The sequence below is a fragment of the Aquarana catesbeiana genome, linkage group LG10 (genome assembly GCF_042186555.1).
Source record: "Aquarana catesbeiana isolate 2022-GZ linkage group LG10, ASM4218655v1, whole genome shotgun sequence".
NCBI classification, from domain to species: Eukaryota; Metazoa; Chordata; class Amphibia; order Anura; family Ranidae; genus Aquarana; species Aquarana catesbeiana.
The window spans coordinates 183,011,877-183,037,355 of record NC_133333.1 but is presented as its reverse complement, the minus strand read 5'-3'; the positions used below and the strand labels follow the sequence as shown (position 1 = coordinate 183,037,355).

The window sequence follows — 25,479 nt, the reverse complement described above, 5'->3', positions numbered from 1 at the left end:
AGAATCAGACTGATGCTCCAGCATGGAGCGAGCATGAAAGTTTGTTTTTTGCATTCCATACTTCTCCTTTAATTACTTTGAGCAGGAGGGGTTAGACATAATGTGCTAGCATGCACAGCATATTGTCAAATTATGGACACTTACCTGCACAAACGATCCTCTCCAGCGCTGAGCTGTCAGTGCTTCCGGTGGTCCATCTTCTCCCAGTCTTTCTTCAGGTTGGAATCTTCGGCTACTTGATTAGCACATGCAAGTCAGAGAGGTGCCATAAATGTATGCCGAACTATGTAATAGGAAACATCATTTTTCCTAAGCTTTATCCTATTCTATCTTTTGCCTTGAATTTCTCCATAAAAATACCACCCTTATGTAAGCGAGCCTGTGCCTTCACCCTCATAGCTGTATATCTGTTGTGTGTGATCATTTAAGGCACTGTAGTGAAATCTAGTAATGTCACCACTTATACAAAGATGGCTGCTGTTCCTTCGCACATGCTCAGTAGCGTGTATTTGGCTCCAGGCATGGAAGGAATGGTGGCCATCTTTGAAGCTGGAATTCCATGTTGCTATAATATGCCATTTTACTTCTGGACCTTGTAAGTGCTTAGACTTAATAAATCCCCTTTTATTGGTGGTTTTACTCCATGTGGAGTGGCTCTTTTTTCATATATGTATGGGTCCTGCTGAGCCAATTCCCAGTGGTTGCAGTGGTTCCCTGCAAGTTGTGGGTGTATATGATGACAAATGATAGAAAAATTCCTGGTGTCTCTGGGTGAGTGGAGGTTGGACAGAGTGCCCTTTCCAGGGGGGAGTTTCATTATCAGCATGTGACCAATCTTATATGGAGGATCACATTATTTGGTAAACCTTGTGTGTGATCAATGACACCTGGAGACCTTACAAGTGTTTGATGGTGACAGCCTGAGGAGCTCATTCTATTTTCTCATCACGGCTTGTGGGGACTTTTTTTTTCAGTCTGTCCTAGTGTATTTTTAGCTGTATATGCCTCTATAGGAGTTCCTGGATTTAAGCACTTTTGCTGATTTAGGTTTAAATACTGGTGTTAACAATAGGCATTGGGGGGTAAGATTTGGTGATTGGTAGGATTATTTTGTATAATTTATTTTCATTATTTTAGTTTTGGGTTTGTGAGCGCTGCACTTGTTATATACCTATATCTGTTGTGCTGAGTATCTGGGCATAATGTCAGCAGCAGATATATGCAGATTCCCCTGAGCGTGGATGTGTCCCATTTATATTTTATTGTCACTATTATGCTGCTCGCTGTTCTCCATGCTGGGAGGAAGATGTACCTGAGGGCCTACAGTGCAAAGATCTCCCTGTCACTAATTAAATTATTCTGTGGATCTGTTTCTTTTGCACCCCTCCTGCTTCTACTTAATCACTGCCCCATTACAGTAGATCACCGATCAGCATGAGAACAGCTCTGATATCAGGAAGCAAACTCTTGCTCCTCTACCAAAATACTCGTCTTCACAGTAAGGACACTGTGCAGAACAAGGCATGGTAAGTTGATAATTGGAAAAAAAAATAAGAATAAAAATCAGCTTCAAGGAAACCACAAGCAATAGTGACTAGTGTTTACTCTTCTGCTTTTGGGTGTATTTCCACAAAACAGGCTCAGAATTGGATGACTGTCATCTGAAGTCTATGGATAGCCTACAAACATTTTCTGGCAGATCATTTTCAGTATCAGAGCAATAGCTTCTGGAGCTCATTTAAAAGTTTACTTGTGACTTTTGCCCAGGGTGAAGTTCTTTATTAACTACGTCAAGGCAAAACTGAGATGCACATGAAAAGTACTTACTTGTAAACATAGCATTGGAAGTAGGGGCTACAGGAGGCAAGCACGACTTTGTGACCCTTGATCTCTTTGGTCCCCACATGGAGCACAATGTCACACAGGAGTCCTCTCTGGCGCATTCTGTTCATGCAAACAAAGGCATCATGGTAGTGCCGCTTTGAATTATGGGAGATGCTGTGGCCCTCCCGAGTCAGAAGCTGCACCGCCCCTTCCATGGGCTGGGGACTGGGTCTCCTGATTTCTCCTTCACTGGCTTCACTCGTTTGAAGCTGTAAAACAAAGAATAAAAAGAATCATAGAAGGCCAAGCTATTAGTTACAAATGGATGACATTCTGTTTGCCAAAGCACTTTATATGAAACTATTACGTGGTTTTTTTTTTTTTTTAGAAAATACCCCCCCCCCCCCCCCAATCTCGGTGCTGTTGATCTCCTCCAGGCTCTTTGCAACTACTGCCTGTCTAAATGCACTCTCTAGTGGTGCCTACATGTCATAGCTCTGGACTGGCTTCCTGATCAGGACAATGGTGGTACATGCCTGCGTAGTAAACACTTACATAGCCGCTTATAGTCTTTTTATTGTTTTAATGAAAGCTACATATTTAAAGATTGAAAATTATTTTTGACATTACATATTAAATGAGATTTTGGTGCCTGGGTTTCTGGTACACTATATCGGGGCTTGACGAATCCCAGGCACCAGTTCACCATGGCGACTAGAAATTGCATCCTGGCGCCTGAGCCTGTGTCAACCCATACCATTAAGACCCTTGAAACAGCCTCCTCACTGCTGCCGTCCCCTGTCTTGTGTAACATTATCCGCCCGTCGCCGATGTGCATCTCCGTACACTTGAAACATCTTTATACAGTCCTGGAAGCTGTGTAGTAGCATCATCTTTGCAACGGCTCTGGCCATTGGTTAGCATGGTCATGTGACAGCACTGACTAATAAGAGTCTGTTCTTTCTTCCAAGACAAAAGAAAAGACTCATTGGTCAGCACTGTCACATGACCACGCTAACCAATTAGTGGCGGCACCAGCGCGCATGCGAGGGAGCGACGTCATCGCAGCTCCGGTCAGTCACAGCGCCGGAGCCCACGATGACGTCACTCCCGCGCATGCGCCGCCACTAACGGCATGATCGCCGTTAGAAATGGCACGCTCAGTGCGCCTGCGCCCGATGTCTACGGCGCATCGGTGCAGCTATTTCTGCAAATATCTCCTAAGCCTTTTAGGTTTGTGAGATATTTCTTGCACCTACAGGTAAGCCTTGATCTAGGCTTACGTGTAGGTTAAAGTGGTTGTAATGGGTTTACAACCACTTTAAGATAAAAAAAAAAAAAACTTGTGTGTAGCAGCCTCCCCAGCACCCCCCTAACTACTTACCTGAGGCCCCATCTCTCTCCAGCAATGTCCACGAATGTCCTAAACCGCCCGGGACACTCCTCCTGGCTGAGACACAGCAGCGGCACCATTGGTTGTCAAAGTCAGGTCAGCCAATCAGGGGAGAGAGGGTGCAAGGCCGGGGCTCCGTGCCTGAAGGGACACATGGAGCTGTGACTCGGCTCCAGTGCCCCCATAGGAAAGCTGCTGACTGTAGGGGCACTCGATAGGAGCGAGGGGCCAGGAGCAGCAAAGAGGGACCCGAGAAGAGGAGGATCCGGACTGCTCTGTGCAAATCCACTGCACAGAGGAGGGAAGTATAAATGTTTGTTATTAAAAAAAAAAAAACACACACACACTTTAGAGCCCAGTCACACAGGGGCAACACGACTTCCAGCACGACTTTGGGAGGCAACTTGGACACCACTTGAGTATGAATCACAGCGCGACTTGGGGCGACTTCAGCATCACTTGGGGCGACTTACAACACGACTTGAAGTCGCCTCCAGGACAGGGAACTTACAAGTGGCCAATCAGAGCTTATCAGTTCTTGTGACATCATTCTTGTTCCTGTAAAGTTGCCTCACTATGAACGGTGGATCCGACTTGGAGGCGACTTCCATTGAAATCAATGGGTACAAGTCGCCTAGAAGTCGGATTGAAGTAGTACAGGAACCTTTTCTGAAGTCGGAGCGACTTCAGTAGTGTGCATTAAGACGGCTACTAATTCACTTACATTGATTTTATCATGTCGCGCGACTTGGGGCGACTTTAAGTCAGATCCAAAGTCGCCCCTGTGTGAATGGGCTCTTACAATCACTTTCATTTCATGCTTGACATGATGGCTTGAACCCCTGCCAGGGCAACTGTCTGTTTTGTTTGAACTTTTCTTTCATTTTAAATAAGTGGGCCACCAAGTCCTAAAACAGTATTTCTGGCATGGACTGAACGCATGGGTTGTACTACACTTAAGTGGAATCCGCTACAATATCACGCCATATATACTAAACTTCAGCTTTAACTTTTTTTTTTTCCTAGTATTGTATTTCAAATGCATCATTTGTATTTTCTATAAAATTCAAGGTTTTTCAATCATACTACAATGTCTGAATTTCATGTCATTACATAATTCCCTCTCCGATCCCCTACATGACCTCCAATATCGTAAGGCACTGGGGAGAAACCCACGGCTCATTAAATGACGGCATAAGTCATGACTAAAAGCTGAAAGCAAAAGATGTAAATAACAGAGTGAGTGGAAAAAAATATATAAAAGCAGCAGGAGAATGTCACCTCTGTAGCTTTTAACGATTCATCACTGAATGTTCTGTGCCCTCGCCTGCAACTGCATCCTGCTCTGTACACCTACATGCTGCTGATTAGTGCTGGTAAAAATAGATACTCTTGAAGAAGCAATTTCTACACATTTGTAATCACAGTATGAAGCTGTGACTAGAGCCTCTGCCACAAAAAGACGAGAAATGTGTAGGGCTCATAGTAAAAACATAAGGGCAGGGAGAGGTTGTTATACTTGACACACATTTTATGAAGTGACAAGAAGATCACTATTACCATAAAGTACATGGGGACAGTTCTATAGATTCTGAGCACTGCCGCAGTGATAAATGGACAATTAATGGGTCATAGCAATATTGCACTGTGGACAAAGAAACAAAAACCCTCATCTAGAGCAGGGGTTTCCTCTCTCAAAGGGTCAATTTACTGTCAGGCGCCAGGTTGTGGCCGGTAGGAGTAGAAAATGTTCTCGCATCAGTGGGAGTAAATAATGCCTTGTTGGTCAGAAGGAGAAAAAAAAAACAAAAAAAACACACACACCATATTATAGTGCCTGTGGTCACTATAAGGAGGAAAAGTGCCCCTTTATTGGCATTAATGGGAAGAAAAAATATCCCATCGTTGGGTGTCAGTGGAGGAATTGTGCCCTAATGCTGGTAGCAATGGGAGGAATTGTGCCCCATTGTTGGTTTGAGTTGGAGGAATAGTGCCCCAAGGGCCAGATAGGCAAGCAAAAGGCTGCATCTGGCTACCGGGCTGCAGTTTGGAGACCTTGATCTAGAGTAAAGAGACACTGAACACTTCTCTATACATATTTTGGATTCCAGATATGTATTAGAACTGAAAGTGGTATAGGGCAATATATTTTTTCAGGCACTGCTGGTTTCCAGTGCAGTGGCCATTATAAAAAAAAAAATTAAAAAAAAATAAAAAACAAAAACCAAAAACAGGCATCCTATGCATTAAGGTGAAAAAACACCTGGCAGTGACCGGCCCCCCAGCCCCCCCGTTTTACTTACCTAAGCCCTGGAACTTGACCCATGGGGACGCTCCTGTCTCTCTGCCCGGGGTTCTTGGCTCTTGATTGGATAGATTGATAGCAGCACAGCCATTGGCTCCCACTGCTGTCAATCAAATCCAATGACGCCGGGGGGCGGGGCCGAGTCCTGCATTCAGCGTCTATGGATGCCGAATGCTGGATCCGGTAGTGCACCCGCAATGTAACCCCCCCGGGAGAGCGTTTCTCCCAGGGGGTTAGCTGATGTGGGGGGGGAGCAGCGAGAGCCACCACGGGACCCCAGAAGAGAAGGATCGGGGCCACTCTGTGCAAAACGAGCTGCACAGTGGAGGCAAGTATGATATGTTTTTTATTTAAAACATAAATAAATAAATGAACCCTTACAATCACTTTAACCACTTCAATACAGGGCACTTATACACCTTCCTGCCCAGACCAATTTTCAGCTTTCAGTGCTGTCGCAGTTTGAATGACAATTGCGCGGTCATGCTGCACTGTACCCAAACTAAATTTTTATCATTTTGTTCCCACAAATAGAGCTTTCTTTTGGTGGTATTTGATCACCTCTGCGGTTTTTGTTTTTTGCGAAACAAATAAAAAAAAGAAGACCGAAAATATTGAAAAAAATAAAAGTTTTGCTTTTGTTTCTGTTTAAAAATTTTGAAATAAGTACGTTTTCTCTTTCACTGATGGGCACTGATAAGGCGGCACTGACAGACACTGATAAGGTGGCACCGATGAGGTGGCACCAATGAGTGGGCACTGACAATGGGCACTGATATGCGGCACTGATGGGCACTGGTAGGCAGCACTGATGGGTGGCACTGATATGCAGCACTGATGGGCACTCATGGGTGGCACTAGTGGGCACTGATAGGTGACACTAATGGGCACTGATAGGCTGCAAAGATGGGTTCTTATGAGTGGCACTGATGGGCACTGATACACGGCACTGATATGAGGCACTGATAGGCATCCCTGGTGGCACTGGCAGTGGTAGACATTGTGAGTAGGCACTGATTAGCAGCTGCCTGGGCATTGATTGGCAGCTGCCTTGGCACAGATTAGTATTTCCCTGGGGGTCTAGGGGGCATACCTGGTGGTCCAGTGTGGATGGCTTCCCTGGTGGTCCTGGGCGGCTTCCCTGGTGGTCCTGGGTGGGGCTGTGCTGATAAACAATCAGCACAGACCCCCCCATCAGGAGAGCAGCCGATCGGCTCTGCTCTACTCGCGTCTGTAAGACGCGAGTGAGAAAAAGACGATCACCGTCTCTTCCTATTTACATCGTCATCAGCTGTGATTGGACATGGCTGATCACATGGTAAAGAGTCTCTGTCAGAGACTCTTTACCTAGATCGGTGTTGCGGGGTGTCAGACTGACACCCAGCAACAACGATCGCCGCGTGCACGCCCCCGGGGGCACGCAGCGGCTCAATATCCTGAGGACCTCAAATGACGCCCAGTCAGGATACTGAAACCACTTTGCCGCCGTCCTTCTGCTATATGGCGGGCGGCAAGTGGTTAACATCTTCAGGGGTATCTTCCTTAGTACAGTCCATATACAGCCTCCTTGACACTCCTCCTGCACTTTACTTGCTAGCAGAACTCCAGCTGAATCACTGTGAATGAATCTGACAAAACAGTCAGATTTAGCAATAGCCTTTTGCAGGCAGAAACTTGAAGGCCCTTGTTGTGTAGCAATACTCAGTGATCAGCTTGCACTCTTCCTCCTGTGACTACTGGTCCCAGCACCACCTCTTCAGGCACTGTCAACCCACCTGATTGCCCCTTTCCCTAGTCCTCCAGGCTAACTTTCCTCCGCAGTCCTCCAGACTGTCCCTCTCACCAGCCCACCTGACTGACTCTGCAGGAGATGTCCCTGGGAAGGGATGAAGGCTTGGCACAAACGCGGTCTTCAGGGAGAACTGGCTACATATGGCTGTCTCCCTCCTTGTAAGTCCCCAGTAATGCTGCTCTACTCACAAGGTCCTCCACTTGCTCCTGTGCCTCCAGGAAGGGCTTCCTCCGTGTGTTGTGGCAGGATCCTTCCAGCACCAGAGCCCCGGCCCAAGCTCCTGCCCCCCCCCCAGACTAGGGGGTACCCCAGAGGACGATCGACAGCACTAAATCGCCATCTTCCACCCAACTGCCATGGGCTGGCATGGCTCATGCTGATTTAGGTGAGCCTGCCCCTGCCAGCTCTTTTACTGGGGATTGACTGAGGTCCTCAAATATACCAAAGAGCTCCTCCTAACCTCCGCAGACTAACTCTAGAAGTTTCTACAACCTTCTAGACAAGGGGGAGGCACCAGAGGAGCTGTCAGGATGAGCCATCCAGCCCTGACTCACTGAACCCTGACCCAGGATTCACAGCTCAGGCTTAGCCCTAAGCTAAATTTACCTACACTACGAGACCTTCACTAACACTAGAGGGTACTATACCTCTTTTAGCCTAAAATGGCTGCTTCCAATACTACAGAAAAAGCTAAATATCTGTTATTTTCTGTTCAGAAATGGAGCATTTTAAATACCACTACAAAAATTGTACACATTTGAATATTTGCAGTTAGTTTTAGTAGTCCTCACACTATTATTGTGCATGGTAATGCTTCTAATGACCTCCTTTCTCAGGACAGGCCCTCAGAATGCCTTTACATTCACAGGTATAGTGTGTAATGACTCTAATTTATTGGGCTGGGAGCCATTCCATTTTTTGCACCTGCAGGTCTTCCATCATCAGGCCCTAACATATGATCAATTCAGATGTCCTTGTATTGGTAACTTGAAGCAGACTAAATAAACAGTAGTATTAGTGTGTACAGCACCCCACTCAAGCTTGTGAGCAAAAGTTTATCAAGCCCTTGGAGAGAGCATACCTAAAATAACCCTTTCTTGGTAGGATACAGTGAGAGGGTCGCTTAACCACTTAAAGGGGTTGTAAACCCTCTTTTTTTTTTTTTTTTAATTAGAACCCCCAAACATTATATATATATTTTTTTTCAGACACCCATGAGAATAAAATGGCGGCCGTTGCAATACCTTGTCACACCTTATTTGCGCAGCGGTCTTACTAACGCAATTTTTTAAGGGAAAAAATACTCTTTTTTTTAATTAAAAAATAAGAAAACAATAAAGTTAGCCCAAGTTTGCTTTATATTGTGAAAGATAATGTTACACCGAGTAAATTGATACCCAACATGTCATGCTTCAAAATTGCACCCGCTCGTGGAATAGTGACAAACTTTGACCCTTAACAATCTCCATAGGTGACGTTTAAACATTATTACAGGTTATCAGTTTTGAGTTGGGGGGTCTTTTTCTAGAATTATTGCTCTCACTCTAACGATCGCGCTGATACCTCACGTGTGGTTTGAACACTGTTTACATATGCGAGCACGACTTATGTATGCGTTCGCTTCTGCGAGCGAGCATGTCGGGATGCTTTAAATTTCTCTTTTTTTCCCCCTTATTTATTTTACTTTTTATTTTTACACTGTCCCTTAAAAAAAAAAAAAAAAGGATCATTTTTATTCCTATTACAAGGAATGTAAACATCCCTTGTAGTAGAAAAAAAAAAAAAAAGCACGACAAGACCTCTTTAAATGTGAGATCTGGGGTTAAAAAGACCTCAGATCTCACATTTACACTTAAAGGAGAAGTACAGCCTAAGCTCATTCGGCTGAGCTTTTCCTACGGGTCACAGGAGTGCAATTAGTTTTTCACTCCTGTGACCCGTTTTCAGCAGAGAGCAGTCTGAAGTCCGCTCTCTGCTGACATCACCAGGATCAGTCCAGGACTTCCCCGAAGTCTGGATCTGCCAGGTTCCTGGACTGGTAAGCCTCTCAGTCTCTCAGAAAATGGCTGAGATGGCCACTTCCCAGGAGGTGAGACAACTGAGCCATCGGCGGTGTTTGGTGACTCGGTTCTCAGTGACGAGGCGCAGGGGGACAGATGCTGCATCCACCTAAGTATGAATATGGGATAAAAAAAAAAAAAAATCCCTTATTTTTTTTTTATTGCATTTAAATAGTCCCCTTTAAGGCTGTTGGGCGAAAGGGACGTTTGACATTGCTTCCGTCATACAAGGTCATTGAGTTGAGTGGGGGCCATCTTTCCCTCACTCAACACAGTGCCTCAGAGGGGAAATGATCAGATTGTCTCCGCCGCTACCGGTGGGTCTGGTAAGTGGCTGAGACGACCGGAATGTGGCGGGAAGGGGCTGGGCACCAAATCCGTCGTAGAGTTCACTTTCACCTTAAAGAAGACCGCCCACTGTTTCAGGAAATACTGGGGTTATGGCAGCTATCTGCTCCCATAACCCTGGTATTCTACGTCAATGTACCGATGTACAATGACGGCGGTTTGCGGCAAGTGGTTAAAGCATAACTAATATTTATTTTTAATACAAGCACCGAAACTGCAAGTTAAAAAAAAAAAATAGTGCTTGCATGGAAAACTATGAACCCAAAAACTGTGGCACAGGGCTAGAAACTCCAACATGTGCAAAGTTGTCATAAAAAAGTTGAAAATTCTGACAGTTTAGTATTATGTCCAAGTGATCATAACTTATAGCCCTGTGCCACCTGCTGCCTGGAGCACCGATGCACCTAAACTATGAACATTAAATATGTAATCTTTTCAATTATATGTCATACAAAAATTGCAACATTTATGCAAAATGTCACAAACAGGGGTTTTCCTATGCTAATGCACATATTGCATTACAAAAGGAACAAGAGTTATGATCCATGGCTTATTTAATGCACCAGTATAAATGCCCCAACTGCACCATTTTAATGGCACACTGCCAATGGTTTATCGGGCCCTGTGTGACTTATGGCTTTTCCAGAAGGTTTCCTAACGTTTGTGCAGGAACAGTGCACGACCCCAACAGGGATTCTCTGGAGTCGATGGGAAACAAGTCTTTTGGGTCCCCCATCAGGCTTGGCTCACCCTAGTACAAAACTCCTCAGCCATGTGCCTTCCAGTTGGGGGGGGGGGGGGGGGGGGGGGAGTACTGTCTGGTATGGACACTCCAACCTCAATTCTAGGCTCTGACAGATACATGCACTTGTCTGACAGGAATGAATCGGGTGTAAGCACCATCAATATCTATGACACTCTACGAAATTCCCCCCGTAGAGAGGGTAAGGCTGGCCATGGGTTTGAATCTCGGCCGGTTCAGCAGGAACTGGCTCAGATTCGAACCATTAAAAGGCAGGCTGAATGTACAAAGGTGATCGATCAACTTGGATACGACTAGCCTGCCGGATTCTCTTACAAGTGTCGTTAGCGGTAATCACTGTCTTCACCTGGAGAGGACGTCCCCCCCCCTGCCCAAAGCAGACAATAGCTCAGCAGGAGGGATTCCCCCATCAGCACTATCAGTGTTGATGGGGAAATCGTGCAAATTTCTTTCCTTCAACCTGTGGCTGCAGGAAAGAAATTTGCACTGTCTATGGCCGGCTCAGTACACACGGACTGAATGTCGGCCTACACCGGCCGGCTCAATTAAAACAGGACTGACATTCGGCCCATGTGTATAAGAGCCGGGCCAACTTCTGTTGGATGAGCATGCTGGAAAACCAGCAGCCGCTCGGCTGAGCCAATGGCTGAGAGCGCTGACCGGAATGTTTGGGTGAGGGGGCCGCCCCGTCAGAACAAAACAGAACAGCACAGGAGATCACTGCACTAACATCAGATTGTTAGTATAGCGGCTCTGACCGGAGCACTAGTGGTGTGTACTAGGCTTTAATCTCCCCACTGGGCACACAGATGGCAATAAAAACATGACAAGGGTTCTAAGCCTTCCCTATGCTATCCAAAACTAAAAGAAACATTTTAGATTTTTAGATACATTTTACCAGTTGGAATTAGGATGGTTAATGATAATTATTTGCTTCCCAAGTTTTCAGTAGAATAAAGTAAAACAATCTTAGCCACTTATGTTTCCACTGTTTGCCAAGAATGTTTGTTGTGCAAATAAGACAAGAGACACACCAGGATGTACAGATCATGACATGTGTCCCGGCTCTACTGATGGAGAACTTTCAATATTTGTAATGCTGTATCCTGAGCCTCACAAATGTCCATACACCTCCATACACACAAAGCAGAATTAAAGGCCTACAAGTTTCTAAAATATTGTATTTTGCCAACTACAGTCACATAGGTTAAGGTGGGACAGGACTAAAGGAATCTAAAAGCCCTCCAACCAAATCAGTGTACAGTATAGCATATTAAAGACTTCTTACAAAAAGGTAAACATCATGGTTTCCATACACTGCACTGATGATGGCTACAACGCCTGAAACATACTGTATGCAGTCTAGAAGAAATGGCTTTATATAACAACTTTTACCGCTCGATAAGGCTATAAGAAGGCTTACCTATAGGTACTGTAAATATCTCCTGAACGTGCACAGTTTAGGAGATATTTACTTTACATGCAGCCAGTGATGTCACCGTCGCATGCGCTCTAAGGGAACGGCCACCCAGAGTCCTGTGCCATAAGGAACGGCTCCTGCACATATGCACTGCGTCCTTGTGGCTCTGGCCACTCACACAAGCGGAGTCCATGAACCAGGAAAGAAGACTGGGCAAAGATCGAAGCACTGTCAGCGCGGCGCTGGAGGGCTTCGTTTTCAGGCAAGTTTCACATAATGTGCTAGTATGCGCTACATACTAGCACATTATGGCTTTACCTTGCAGGTTGCAAAACAAACACACACACACACACACACTACCGCTTTAATTTGCTGTATACACCAATGGTTCTGGATGTGCATCTGGCTACTGAGGCATAAAGTAATGATTTGCATGGCTCCACCCACTGTCCAGAAATGAAAAAAAAAATGTGGGATATGTGATTGAATGTGAATATCGTCTGTTCTAAGAAGGCTTTACTGTGATAACTGTATATAAAATTGAATATACTGTATGAATATATTTTACACACACACACTGATTGAACTTCTGCCAGTCCTTGCTTAACTGGCTGAATTTCGATCAGTGTATTGCCAGTGTAATCGTTTGCTGGTTCAGCAAGCAAGGTAGGAATGCTGTAGAAGCAGGTAAATGCAGTATCACTAGTGTAATAAAGGCCTTAAAGTGAAACTTTACCCATAACAGTGGGTAGCAAAGGACATACAGTGCCTTGAAAAAGTATTCATACCCCTTGACATTTTCCACATTTTGTCATGTTACAATCAAAAAAGTAAATGTATTTTATTGGGATTTTAGGTGATAGACCAACACAAAGTGGCACATAATTGTGAAGTGGAAGGAAAATTATAAATGGTTTTACATTTTTTTTACAAATAAATATTTGAAAAGCGTGGCTTACATTTGTATTCAGCCCCCTTTACTCTGATACCCCTAACTAAAATCTAGTGGAACCAATTGCCTTCAGAAGTCACCTAATTAGTATATAGAGTCCACCTGTGTGTGATTTAATCTCAGTATAAATACAGCTGTTCTGTGAAGCCCTCAGAGGTTTGTTAGAGAACCTCATTGAACAAACAGCATCATGAAGGCCAAGGAACACACCAGACAGGTCAGGGATAAAAGTTGTGGAGAAGTTTAAAGCAGGGTTAAGTTATTAAAAAAAATAAATAAATAATATTCCAAGCTTTGAACATCTTACGGAACACTGTTCAATCAATCATCTGAAAATGGAAAGAGTATGGTACAACTGCCAAGACATGGCCGTCCACCTAAATCCCCAAAAATCAATAATTGAAGACCATAGAGTATCCCTGAATTTCCCACAAGGGCAGACATAAGATGAATATAGGGGGATTTTTAAACGTGCCACAGCCAATATTGAATTCTAATTGAAATATTCAATTCTAGAGATCCCAAATCTTGTCTATTGTGAAAATCCCTTGTGTCTGCCAAAGTAATTTCTACAGGATCTCTGCCGGACATACCCCATATCCATCTACAGGATACTGACATTTCCAGATTCCAGCAGATGATATATTGCCTTCATGTATTCAATAAGCACCAAACACCATACCCAAACATAAAAGGGGACTATTTAGAAAAACTTTGCATAGCTATTCATCCATAAAACTGCATATAAATTTGTTATGTGCAAATGGGGCAAAAAACTATTGTTTTCAGGCAATATTCTCTGCCCACTGAATATGTGAATAGGGAAAATACAGCATTATTGGCACTAGATTGCACTGGCTATTAAAAGGAAAGTATGCTCCCCAGCTCCATCTAGTGGCCATAATACGGTATGTTCCACATTCAAACTGCCGAGAACATAGCCTGTGAACATTTGATTTTTCTGCATTCACACAATTTATGTGCAGTTTTGATGGAGAATAAACTACGCAAGTTTTTTTTTTTCATAAATACACCCCAAAATGTACTCCAGTAGCTGCTCTCCTTATACACTAGGTTTTTAAAGCAGCTAATATCTATTTTTTTGTTAGAGAAGTTGGAGAAGGCCACAACCCCCCCCCCCCAATTAGGTTTTTATTGATATCTGGGCCTCTGCTGTAGACACATTGGCATTGCGGCTGTAAGCGAGGGGACATCTCTCCAATGGAGCTCTGGATAGGTGTTCTAATTCTTTCCCACCCTTTCCAAAATGAAAAAAAAAAATAAAAATAAACATTTTGTATGTCAAAGTAATATTGGATTTGTAAATGCAACACAACAGATCAGCTATAACTTTTTAAATATAATTCTAAATGCCCTGAATTATTACATAAATCAGGAAAACATGCATATATGGTATAGAGTATGTAATCAGGTCATTACAATATTTGCATAAGAACATAGCAAAGTAAAAGGCAAAACAAAAAAGAATACTTATAAATTCAAAGGCTGCAGCGTAACCATTAGAACATTCTTCAAGGTAGAATTTGCCTGAACCCATCCATTGCTTTGTTATATGAAGTCCTGGCCATCTGCCACCCACTTCCTGAGCTCATGGATGAACGCCGAATTGTTCTGCTGTCCTAGAACACTACTCTGCTATTTCTATAAATGAATGTAAATGACTGGTCACCACTGCATTGCATTTTTTTCACCCAATGAATGGGAAACAAGTTCCAGCATTCATTTGGGCCGTTAACGGTTTCTGCTTCGGAAGAAGCATAACCAGCCATATGGTAAGGTTAGCCAAAACATTAGAATTAAAAGGAGTTGTAAAGGCAGAAGTTTTTTTTTTTAATCTTAATGAATTCTATGCATTAGGATAAAAAGCCTTCTGTGTGTAGTAGCCACCCCAGCACCCCCTAAGCCCCCTATCTGTCCAGTGATGTATATGAATTCCTCGGCCGTCCGGGACTCTCCCTCCTGAGCAGCTGAAACACAGCAGCGGCGCCATTGGCTCCTGTGGCTGTCAAAGTCAGTCAGCTAATCAGGGGAGAGAGGGGGCGGGGCAGAACGGCAGCTCCGTGTCTGAATGGACGAGAAGAGGAGGATCTGGGCTGCCCTCTGTAAAACCAACTGTACAGAGGTGGTAAGTAGAACAGGTTTGTTATTTTATTTTTTTTAAAAGGACTTTACAATCACTTTAACATTGCTCCTAAAGTGGTAGTAAACTCGGTTTTATTGCTTATTATAGCTTATAAAAAGGCTTACCTGTAGGTAAAATGAATACCTCGTAAACGTGCACCATTTAAAAGATATTCTAGCGAGCAGCAGCTGGTGACGTACCTGCAGGAATGGCATACCTGTGCCATTTCTTCAAAGCGGTGCGCCGCAGCTCCAGCGCGCAAGCATGGGAGTGACGTCTTTGCGGCTCTGCCAGTCAGAAGGCCGGCGTTCCCCAACCTGAGAGGAATACCGGGTGAAGATGGAAGCCTCTGCAGTGGTGATAGAGCGCCACTGGAGGGCTTTGTTTTAAGGCAAGTCTTTCATAATGAGCTGGTATGTGATGCATACTAACACATGACGATATTGCCTTGCAAGGGAAAAGTTTTTTTTTCTTACTTTACTACTGCTTTAAAGCAGAAGAAAAGCCTAACTATAACCATTCTTAAAAATTTCCCCTCCCCCTACCTATCCTGCATATAAAAAAAAAAAAGTGTATTTACCCAACTTCAATCCACTGCGACCACATAATCCTGCAGCTCTGTGTAAGACTAGGTTCACACTTCTGCGGATCGTAAATGCTCGCAAAATCACATGCAATCCCAACCGACAGGCAAAATGCGCTGCTCTTTAGCAGACACGCCGGGGTGACATTACGTTCTAATGGCAAAATGCCTATATTTTTATGTGCGAGCGAAACCACATAATACTGTAGCACCATGTGATTCCATGCAACGTGATTTGAAAAAAAGGCTTCAAGACTTCTTTAATCCATGTTTCTGCGGGTAGGGTAGCCCATTAAAATAAATGGGCTGCCCTAACTGCAGAACACAGGTCGCACAAACAGCTGTGAATTCTGGGAGAAATTATGTCACCCATAGGTTCCCATATCCCAGCTGTTGCAGGAACTCTCTCCTTTCTCCTGCAGCAGCCACTCACTGACACAAGGAAGCTGAAGCTGCTGGATCACATGACCAGACCGAAGCCGATTAAATTAGGTATGTACACAAATCTTTTTTTATACAAGTTAGGAGGAGGGGGGCAGCAAACATTTTAAGAATAGTTAGACTTAAGCTGGCCACACGTTTCCGCTTTTCTTTTTTTTTCGTTCAGCCAATGCGTTGAATGAGAAAAACTGACCCGCTTCCCATACATTCGATTTGGATGCGGGAATCCTCCCCCTATGCCAGAGATATGCAATTAGCGGACCGCCAGCTGTTGCAAAACTACCAGTCCCATCATGCCTCTGCCTCTGGGTGTCATTCTTGTGGCTGTCAGAGTTTTACTATGCCTCATGGGACTTGTAGTTCTGCAAACAGCTGGAGGTCCGCTAACTGCATATCCCTGCCCTATCCCATTGTATTCTGACAGCAGGACTCCCCCCCCGCCATCAGAATACAGTCATGGCTAAAAGTTTTGAGAAAAACACAAATATAAATTTTCACAAAGTCTGCTGCTTCAGTGTTTTTAGATCTTTTTGTCAGATCTGAAGTATAATTACAAGCATTTCATAAGTGTCAAAGGCTCTTATTGACAATTACATTAAGTTTATGCACAGAGTCAATACCAGCAGTGTTGATCCTTCTTTTTCAAGACTTTTGCAATTCGCCCTGGCATGCAGTCAACTTCTGAGCCACATCCGGACTGATGGCAGTCCATTCTTGCATAATCAATACTTGGAGTTTGTCAGAATTTGTGGGGTTTTTTTTGTTGACTCACCTCTTGAGGATTGACCACAAGCTTTTAATGGGATTAGGGTCGGGGGAGTTTCCTGGCCATGGACCCAAAATTGAGTTTTTTTTCCCCAAGCCACTTAGTTATCACTTTTGCCTTATGGCAAGGTGCTCCATCATGCTGGAAAAGGCATTGTTCATCACAAAAGTGTTCTTGGATGGTTGGGAGAAGTTGCTCTCGGAGGATGTTTTTGTACCATTCTTTATTCATGGCTGTGTTTTAAGGCAAAATTGTGAGTGAGCCCACTCCCTTGGCTGAGAAGCAACCCCACACATGAATGGTCTCAGGATGCTTTATTGTTGGCATGACACAGGACTGATGGTAGCGCTCACCTTTTCTTCTCTGGACAAGGTTTTTTCCAGATGCCCCCGATCCCACAGCTAAATCAACTGTAGGAAACCGTTCTGGAGCTTGCTGGACTTTCTTGGGTGCCCTGAAGCCTTCTTCACAAATGCAGTGGAATTGTTTTTTATGAGATGAAGTTAATTTTCATGGCAAAGAGGGACTTTGCAATTGCAATTCATCTGATCACTCTTCATAACATTTTTAAGTATATGAAAATTACCATCATAAATACTGAGGCAGCAGACTTTGTAAAAATTAATGTTTGTCTCATTCTCAAAACTTTTGGCCACGGCTGTATACTGATTAGTGTTGCAGCCGATAGGCTGCAAGTGCTAATCGGATGGAAATTTCCTAGCAGGACCGTTCATGAGAAGTCAATTGATAGATCAACTTCTCATGACCAGGAACAGCCATAGATGGATCGAAATTCAGCCAGTTATTGCTAAACCAGGTACATTTTGGACCATGTATGGCCAGCTTTAGCCTTTTCTTCCACTTCAATACACCAGATATTTACATATTATCACTTCCCTCACAAAAAGGGGTTTATTTTTAATTTAAAAGAGATGTATGTTTTTTTTCACAGTTTCATATATACCTAGGTGGCTACCTAGCATGGGTCCGATGTTCCGTCTGCCCCCGCCGCCTCTGCACTGATAACCAAGCGATCGAACACCGCTGATGGCCTGGTTCTCACAGCTCTCCGCTCTGCCCCCCCCAGCGCTCACCGGAGCGCTGAGCCGTGGCTGTGGAGAAGCAGGGAGCGGCCGTCTCAGGCTCTCAGCGGCTTGCTGAGAGGCTGAGATGGGCATCAGTCCAGGCCTGATTCCTGTGACGTCAGCAGACAGTGGACTTCACTGTCGAACGAATTGCACTCCTGTGACCCATAGGAGAAGCCCAGCCAAACAAGCTCAAGCAGGACTTCTCTTTTAAGGCCCCTTGCACATGGTCATCATAATTTACTGATGTTTACTAAGGAACTTGCGTTGGTCGTGTGCAAGAGGCCAGAAACTGCATGTAAAGACCTTAATTGTGTGGAGTATAGGTATGTAAGCGTATAGATTAGTATAAATGAGTTAAAAAAAAATAAAAACTTCATTGCCAGTATTGTAATGTATAATGTACAATGTACAGAGGAGTTATATACCACAATATTCAGTACATGTAACTATTTACTACTGTAAAAAGCAAGCAGCAACACGTTAATGTGCATAATCGTCCATGAGATGTTTTGAGCTACTAAAGATGCTCTTTTTCAAGCATGGAATACAAAATACATACCCAAGATGTCCTTACATAGTCGCAGTCAACTACCAATCATTATAAAGCAATATGCAGACAACTTTTCTGTGTTTAAGAATTATCTGCCTAATTCATGCCAGTTGGCTGTTAGATTATGCTCGAGGCATCTGACAAGAAGTGGATTGGAGTGTCACTGCGTAATATGTTATTTAAAGCCCAATTACGGGCACAAAAACCTAACAGTATTACAGTAGTTATACATTGTCCAGGCAGAAAAGAAACCCCCACCCCAATCATAATGGCTTTATTCTACAGAATTTGTTCTTTTATATGCAGGGGGTGGGGGGGAAAGGAGTTCTGATCCTCTTGTACTTCCCTATCCACTCAGATGTAAGTACTGCAGGTCTCATAGACCCCAAATGCAATGGGCGCATCTCCATCCTCCTCTCCTCTTGGCCATTCACAAAATGGAATCTGGATTTATGTGTTTTGTGAAAAGCCAGGAGGAGAGGAGGATGGAGATGCGACTGTAGACGCAACTTGTCACCAGAAACTAGTGTCAGATTTCCTTTTCACTTTGTTACGGTGACAAAAATTTTGGATCTACCACCACTAAAAGTAATTTCTGTGTTTATTAAAAGTCAGCAGCTACAAAAAAGTGTAGCTGATGACTTTTAATAAACAGACACTCCTGTCCCATGGTCGAGCGATGCGTCAGCCCCAAGCCTCGCTTCTCTCCTTCTCCTCTCCGTGGCAGTGCACCTGGCTGTGACAGCTTGCGGCTTTGTTCTAATGTCCGGGCAATCTTCCGGGACCTGTGATGTGTCCCAGAAGATTTCAGGAAGGGAGGGGAGAGGAGAACTTCCGCTCTGCGCCATGAGCAGAAATGCGAGATTGCAACCTGTCAAAACAAGGTACCTGGTCCCCCCCCCAAAGAAAATGACATGACAAATGTTGCATGTCAGGAGTCCTTAAAGCAGAAGTTCCACTTTTGGATGGAACTCCGCTTTAAAATACCAGTGACAGAAGTCATCAGGAGAGGTGACTCCTGGTGACTTCTGCAACAGCAATGAAAGCCTGAGAGGGGTGCTAACCCTTCCACATTGTGTCTAAAACTAGTTTGAAGAGAAAAAGTTTGAGCTAGAAATATACTTTAAGGTAATCAATAAACAAAAACGGTGTAACCATACAATTTATTTCTGCAACTTTTTCTTGTCAGGTTTATCGGTCGTGTTAAGCCAGCCATAGACGGTTCGAATCTCAGCCGGTTCAGCAGGAACCCTTTCGAGATTCAAACCATGTATGAGCTGAATGAAAAGTTGATCGATCAACTTGGGTACAACCAGCCTACTGGATTTTACATACGATTATCTCTAGCGGCTGTTATAGCTGCTAGCCATAATCACGGTGTCCCCCCCCCCCCCGCCCCTTGGCAGGGAGAACACAACGGCTCCAGGGGAGGGATTCCCCCATCAACACTGACTGTGTAAATGGGGGAAATGGAGCCCCTGTGAACACAGGAAAGAAATTCGCTCTGTCTATGGCTGGCCTTACTCGCTTTCTTTCCTTTGATCGATTCCACTGTGTACAGCAACATTGGGTGACAATCTACATACATTGGCTGGTATGTGGACATCTGAACAATCGTTCACTCAAGGAATCATTTGTGGATTGCTGATGATCTTATGTATATGGGTATGGTTAGCGTTAAACACTAAATGAACAGCTATATTGATATTGCGCTGCCTTGAGATACAAACACGCCAGCCAGGTGTACAGAGTTGTCAGTCTAAGGGAATATATGCAAAGCCTTGATAGTAGAGCCGAGGGAATTTCGTGGCATCTTGGCAGGCGGTCTAATGTTTGGGAGCTCCTTGTTCTTTCTGCTCATTAGAAATAATTATTCCCTCGTGCAACAGAAATTAAAATTTAACCTCTTGGGTGTTACATACCTACAAAGTATAGGTACAGCTACCAAAATTACCAATGAGAATTTGTTGAAATAAATCTAAACCGAATCACTAAAAGCATATATAAGTCCTAACATCCTAATGTAGTTCTAAAAGTTGCTACAAATCTTTTGAAATCTGCAGCTTTTATTAATAACATTTTTAGTGATTCTGCCATGAATGTCCTTGTTAAGGTCCATTCACACTTGTGCGTTGTGGTAACATACACTGAATCGCCCACGTTAACGCATGATGTCCCAATGCATTGATGCATGGCAAAGCACCTGCTCGTTACGCACAACACAGCACATGATATGAAAAAAGAGTCATGTGCATTTTTTCATCGATTGTGGTGCATTGGTCCCCATTCATACGGAATGGGCTGCCTTAAAGTGGTATTTAAACCAAAATTATAATATATTACAGCTTTCAAATCCTTAGATGTGATGGCTGTATTATTTTTTGTTTTTTTCCTCTCCCTCTGTTTTCAGCTGGTGATCTTGTCAGTAACACACCTCTTGTATTAGAGAGCCCCCCACTCTGGATGAAGGAGCACAGGGGCACCTTTGGTCAGCCGCATTGTTATTCTGGGGAGGGGAGTGTTAGATGTACTACATGGTTACATAGTCAGGTTGGAGGAAAAAAAAGCAGACACAAAGTCCATCTAGTTTAACCAATAGATTCAAAAATAAAATCAACATTATACAATCCCATATACACAATCCTTCACCCACAGTTGATCCAGAGGAAGGCGCAAAAACCCCAGCAAAGCATGATCCAATTTGCTACAGCAGAGGAAAAAATTCCTTCCTGATCCCTCAAGAGGCAATCGTATTTTCCCTGGATCAACTTTACCTATAAATGTTAGTACCCAGTTATATTATGTACATTTAGGAAAGAATCCAGTCCCTTTTATAAAGCAATCTACTGAGCTGGCCAGAACCACCTCTGGAGGGAGTCTATTCCACATTTTCACAGCTCTTACTATGAAGAAGCCTTTCTGCATTTGGGGATGAAATCTTTTTTCCTCTAGACAAGAAAACTAGTGAAGCCATCACATCTTTAAATTGGTGAGCTGCATAATAAAATGTTTGCCTTTGAGTTGAATACCGCTTTAATGTAACACATGCATTGAGGATGCAGCAAGGTTGAACTGTTGTATTTTTTCATTTTTTTAATATATTTAGGAACTGACCCTTTTCCTCTTGGAACTGTGATTTGCAAAAAAAAAAAAAAAAAAATGCCCCCCACCAGTGGTTAACTGCATCTATGCAGTGAGTCACCATAAACTCGAATAGGGTCATAGTTTAGAATGCCTATATACGTTTATAGGGAAGCAGAGGTTGCACAGACACAACTGCTCGTCCCAATTTGACAGGCGTGTGAGTGAGGGGCCCTGAGCACAGACAGTGTAAGCTTACCTGCACGCCTGTCAAATTGAGATGAGCGTCTGTACAGCCATTGTGTCCCCATACACCAGGAGGATGCAGCACCTGGTGCTCAAGCTGCATTAACACACAGCCCATTCACTAAATACATGTGAATGAGGCCTCAAATGAATCTCTCAAAGTTGGGACAAAGACAGCAAAAAAAAAAAACCCACACCTGTTAGTGGTACAAATCCCTCATCACTATCCAAATCTATATAAAAAAAAAAAAAAAAAAAAAAAAAAAGAAGTTTTCTTATTTTTTTTAGATTTGGATAGAGTGATGAGGGATTTGTAGATTTGTGCCACTGACAGGTGTGTTTTTTTTTGTTGTCGTTTTTTTACTTAAATATGCACCATAGACGGTACCTTCAAATTACTACACCTACTCTCCCAAGGTGGTTGGCAGTTGGTGGCAAAAATACAAACACTGATGGACTCTGCTCTCTTGTACTGAAAATCAATGCAAACCAGACACTTTATAAGTTCTCTGAAGTCCCTATGGTTGGCTTTTCCACCACTCCCCACATGGTGACATTATCTGGAGAGACCAGAGTCTCCTTAAACATGCCTTCTCAACCTCTTACACCATTCCACCAGATGACTGTTCACCTCCTTTTTTTGCACAAATGGAAAGACAAACTTGGTCAACAACTTTCCACAGAACAATGGGATTACTGTATATACTGCACTTGGCTCACAGATCATATATTTCTAGACTACAGTAAACTGGATGCAAATGTTTGGCCAGATGGTACAAGAGTACACCAGAGGTCCCCTTAGGTCACTCCAAACTGCTGAGATATGAGAAATCAGGAGGTTCACTACTCCATGTGATTTACTAAAGGCAAATAGACTGTGCACTTTTCAAGTGCAGTTGCTCCAGAGCTTAGTAAATGAGGGGAATCTCTGCTGATTTACATTTTCCAATCATGTGCCGTCTTCCTGACCAAAAAGCAACCTGTCTTCTCCATCTTAGCTTCCTTACCAAAAAGCAACCAGTCTTATTTACCTTAGCTTTCTTACCAGTATCTAAATGTGATAAAGACAAAAGGAGCTGGTTGTAAATTTCAGAAAGAGAAAGCAGCCAGTGATCCCAATCTCTATCAGAGGAGTGGATGTGGAGGTAGTAGAGAGTTACAAGTATCTGGGGGGTGCACATAGATAAATAAGCTGGACTGGAGCAATAACACAGAGGTGCTCTATAGGAGGGGCCAGAGCCGCCTCTACTTTTTGAGGAGACTGAGGTCCTTTACCATCTGCCAGACGATGCTGAAGATGTTTTATGGGTCTGTGGTGGTCAGCGCTCTCCTGTAAGCAGTCACAAGCTGGGGAAGCAGGCTTAGGGTGTCCGGCACCAACAGACTCAGCAAACTTATTCTCAAGGCCAGTGAGGTTGTTGGACTGGAGTTGAAGTCTTCTACAACAGTGTTGGAGAGGAGAATGTTGTTGAAGTTACATTCTATCTTAGACAGCTCCTCCCACCTACTCCACAATATGCTGGTTATTCTGCAGAGTACCATCAGTGACATATTGTTACACCCACAATGCACCAAGGAAATAATTTTTGCCTGTGGTGATCAAGATTTATAATTATTTTCTGTGAGGGCTGGAGGTGAAGATTTAATTCTGGGTTATGATCAGGATTTTGTGTTCTTTTTATAATATGTTGGTATTGTGTTGGTTATTATCTGGGGTGGTGTTAGAGAAAGTGGTGTATTATTTGTATTTGATAGTTTGTTATTTTATTTTATCTGTGTTATTTATTCTATTTTGTATTTTAATTGTATGGAGGTTTTATTTGTAGTGTAGTTTTACATTTTGTTACGTGGTGTTAATGGCTGTTGTTGCGTTTTTGCATCTAGTTCAGTCTATTGTTGTGATCTTGTGTTGTCTTTGTCGTAACAATTTCCCTTTGAGATTCATAAAGTATTCTGTAAAGCAACCTGTCTATTCCACCTTAGCTTCCTTACCAGAAAGCAATATAAAACAAACACTCTCAGTTGATCCATCTGCTAAATGCTGCCGGAGCTTCCATCCCAGCCATATGGAAAGAAACTGCCCTCCCTTGGGTTGGCTACTGGGTCACAGTGGTCAGGATATTTTTAGACTGGAAGATCTTACTCTCGTAAACGGCAACAAAAATATGAAAGAAATGGCTCTATTGGCTACAGTTTAAAAAAACGAATATATAAAAAAAAAATATCTTTACACATCATTCTCTGGGTCAGTAGACAAGGCCTGATTTATACACCCAATTTACCTTTTCCGCATCTATGTACTCTCTCTAAATTTGTCTACCCTTCTCTTTTGACCTTATTCCCTCCCTCCCATTTAGTGCCCCATCCTCCCCACTTCCCTTTGGCCCCCACCATTTCTAAGTAAAAAAAAAAAACACAAGAGACTATGGAGCTTTGAGCATTCCATCCCAATTTTGACACTTTATTATACCTACAAAACATTCCTGTGACTGCTTTTCTATTATACTGCATTAAAAAGCCACTGGTCTTTTGTCCAGCTAACTTTTGTATCCTAGTACTCACCTCTGCAACTACCACAATATAATTATGTATCATAGAACCATACACTCAGTTGTGTACAAAAATTAAAATAAATAAATACTAATATGCACCATACATGGGAATTCTTATGGCGCTGGAAGACAGCCTTCTTCACTTGGATGTGCGGTCTAAATATTCAGTAGGACATTGGATATGACCTAAATATTTATTAATACTCCCTATAATGACATAAAACATACAATGGACCCTGTAGTCCTCCAGTAATCACATGACGTGCAGGACTGTGCCGTCCAATGTGTGCCAAATGGGACAGATTGTTACATTGCCTAGGGACAACCACACTAAATCCATCTCATTATTGAGAGAGAGAGAGAGAGAGAGAGAGAGAGAGAGAGAGAGAGAGAGAGAGAGAGAGAGAGAGAGAGAGAGAGAGAGAGAGAGAGAGAGAGAGAGAGAGAGAGAGAGAGAGAGAGAGAGAGAGAGAGAGAGAGAGAGAGAGAGAGAGAGAAGGGATTTTTTTAAGCTTTGTAGTATATAGAATTCTCACAAATGGATCTGCCTTTTAAATTTTGTGAAGGTTTACAAGAAAACTAGTAACATACCTGCTGCATAGGGTGCTCTGTGCCTCAAAAATTCCACCTGTTCCTAACGATCTAGCAGGAACAATTAACATACATATTGGTTCAGGCTATGAGATGCCTGTCTGTACTGTGGCCACTGTAGAGTGACTAAATGGAATATATTAATGTGGGCAGCATGAATCATATGCTACTGCCCAACTGTAATCCACTCGGCTGTTTGTCATGGCATTTAACAAGCCTCGCTTACAGAGGACATGAGAGAGAAATCTGACAGCTGCTCACACAGAGCAGCCAATGACGGGCAGCCTGGCCTCTGTGTCCTGGGGTAAAATAAAAGCCAAGCCTAGACATCACTAGAAACAATGCATCCTTTGGGAAACACAACACTATGAAGATCTGCTTGTCAACAAAGATGAACAATCTTTGAATCTGCAGAAAAATCGAACACCTATGCAATAATAAATGCTGAATTTCCATATTTCCATTGACCGTGGCTTGCCATAGTCCGGCATGGAAGAGTATAAGACACCTCTCCTGTTTGGATTGTAAGCTCCCATAAGCAGGATTCGCCTAAGAGTCTTGTCTTGACCTGTATGGAAACT

At 43.3% G+C, this 25,479-nt stretch overlaps 1 protein-coding gene across 1 annotated transcript in view; it reads right to left on the bottom strand.

Moving 5' to 3' along the window:
• The window catches only part of KLHL17 (kelch like family member 17), a gene marked incomplete in the record, with an annotated part of 112,462 nt that overhangs the window by 61,451 nt on the left and 25,532 nt on the right, over positions 1-25,479 (bottom strand). The window contains 3 exon segments of the mRNA XM_073603048.1: positions 1,843-2,039; positions 2,042-2,082; positions 17,212-17,221. Of these exon segments, the coding sequence (XP_073459149.1) occupies positions 1,843-2,039; positions 2,042-2,082; positions 17,212-17,221 (248 nt within the window).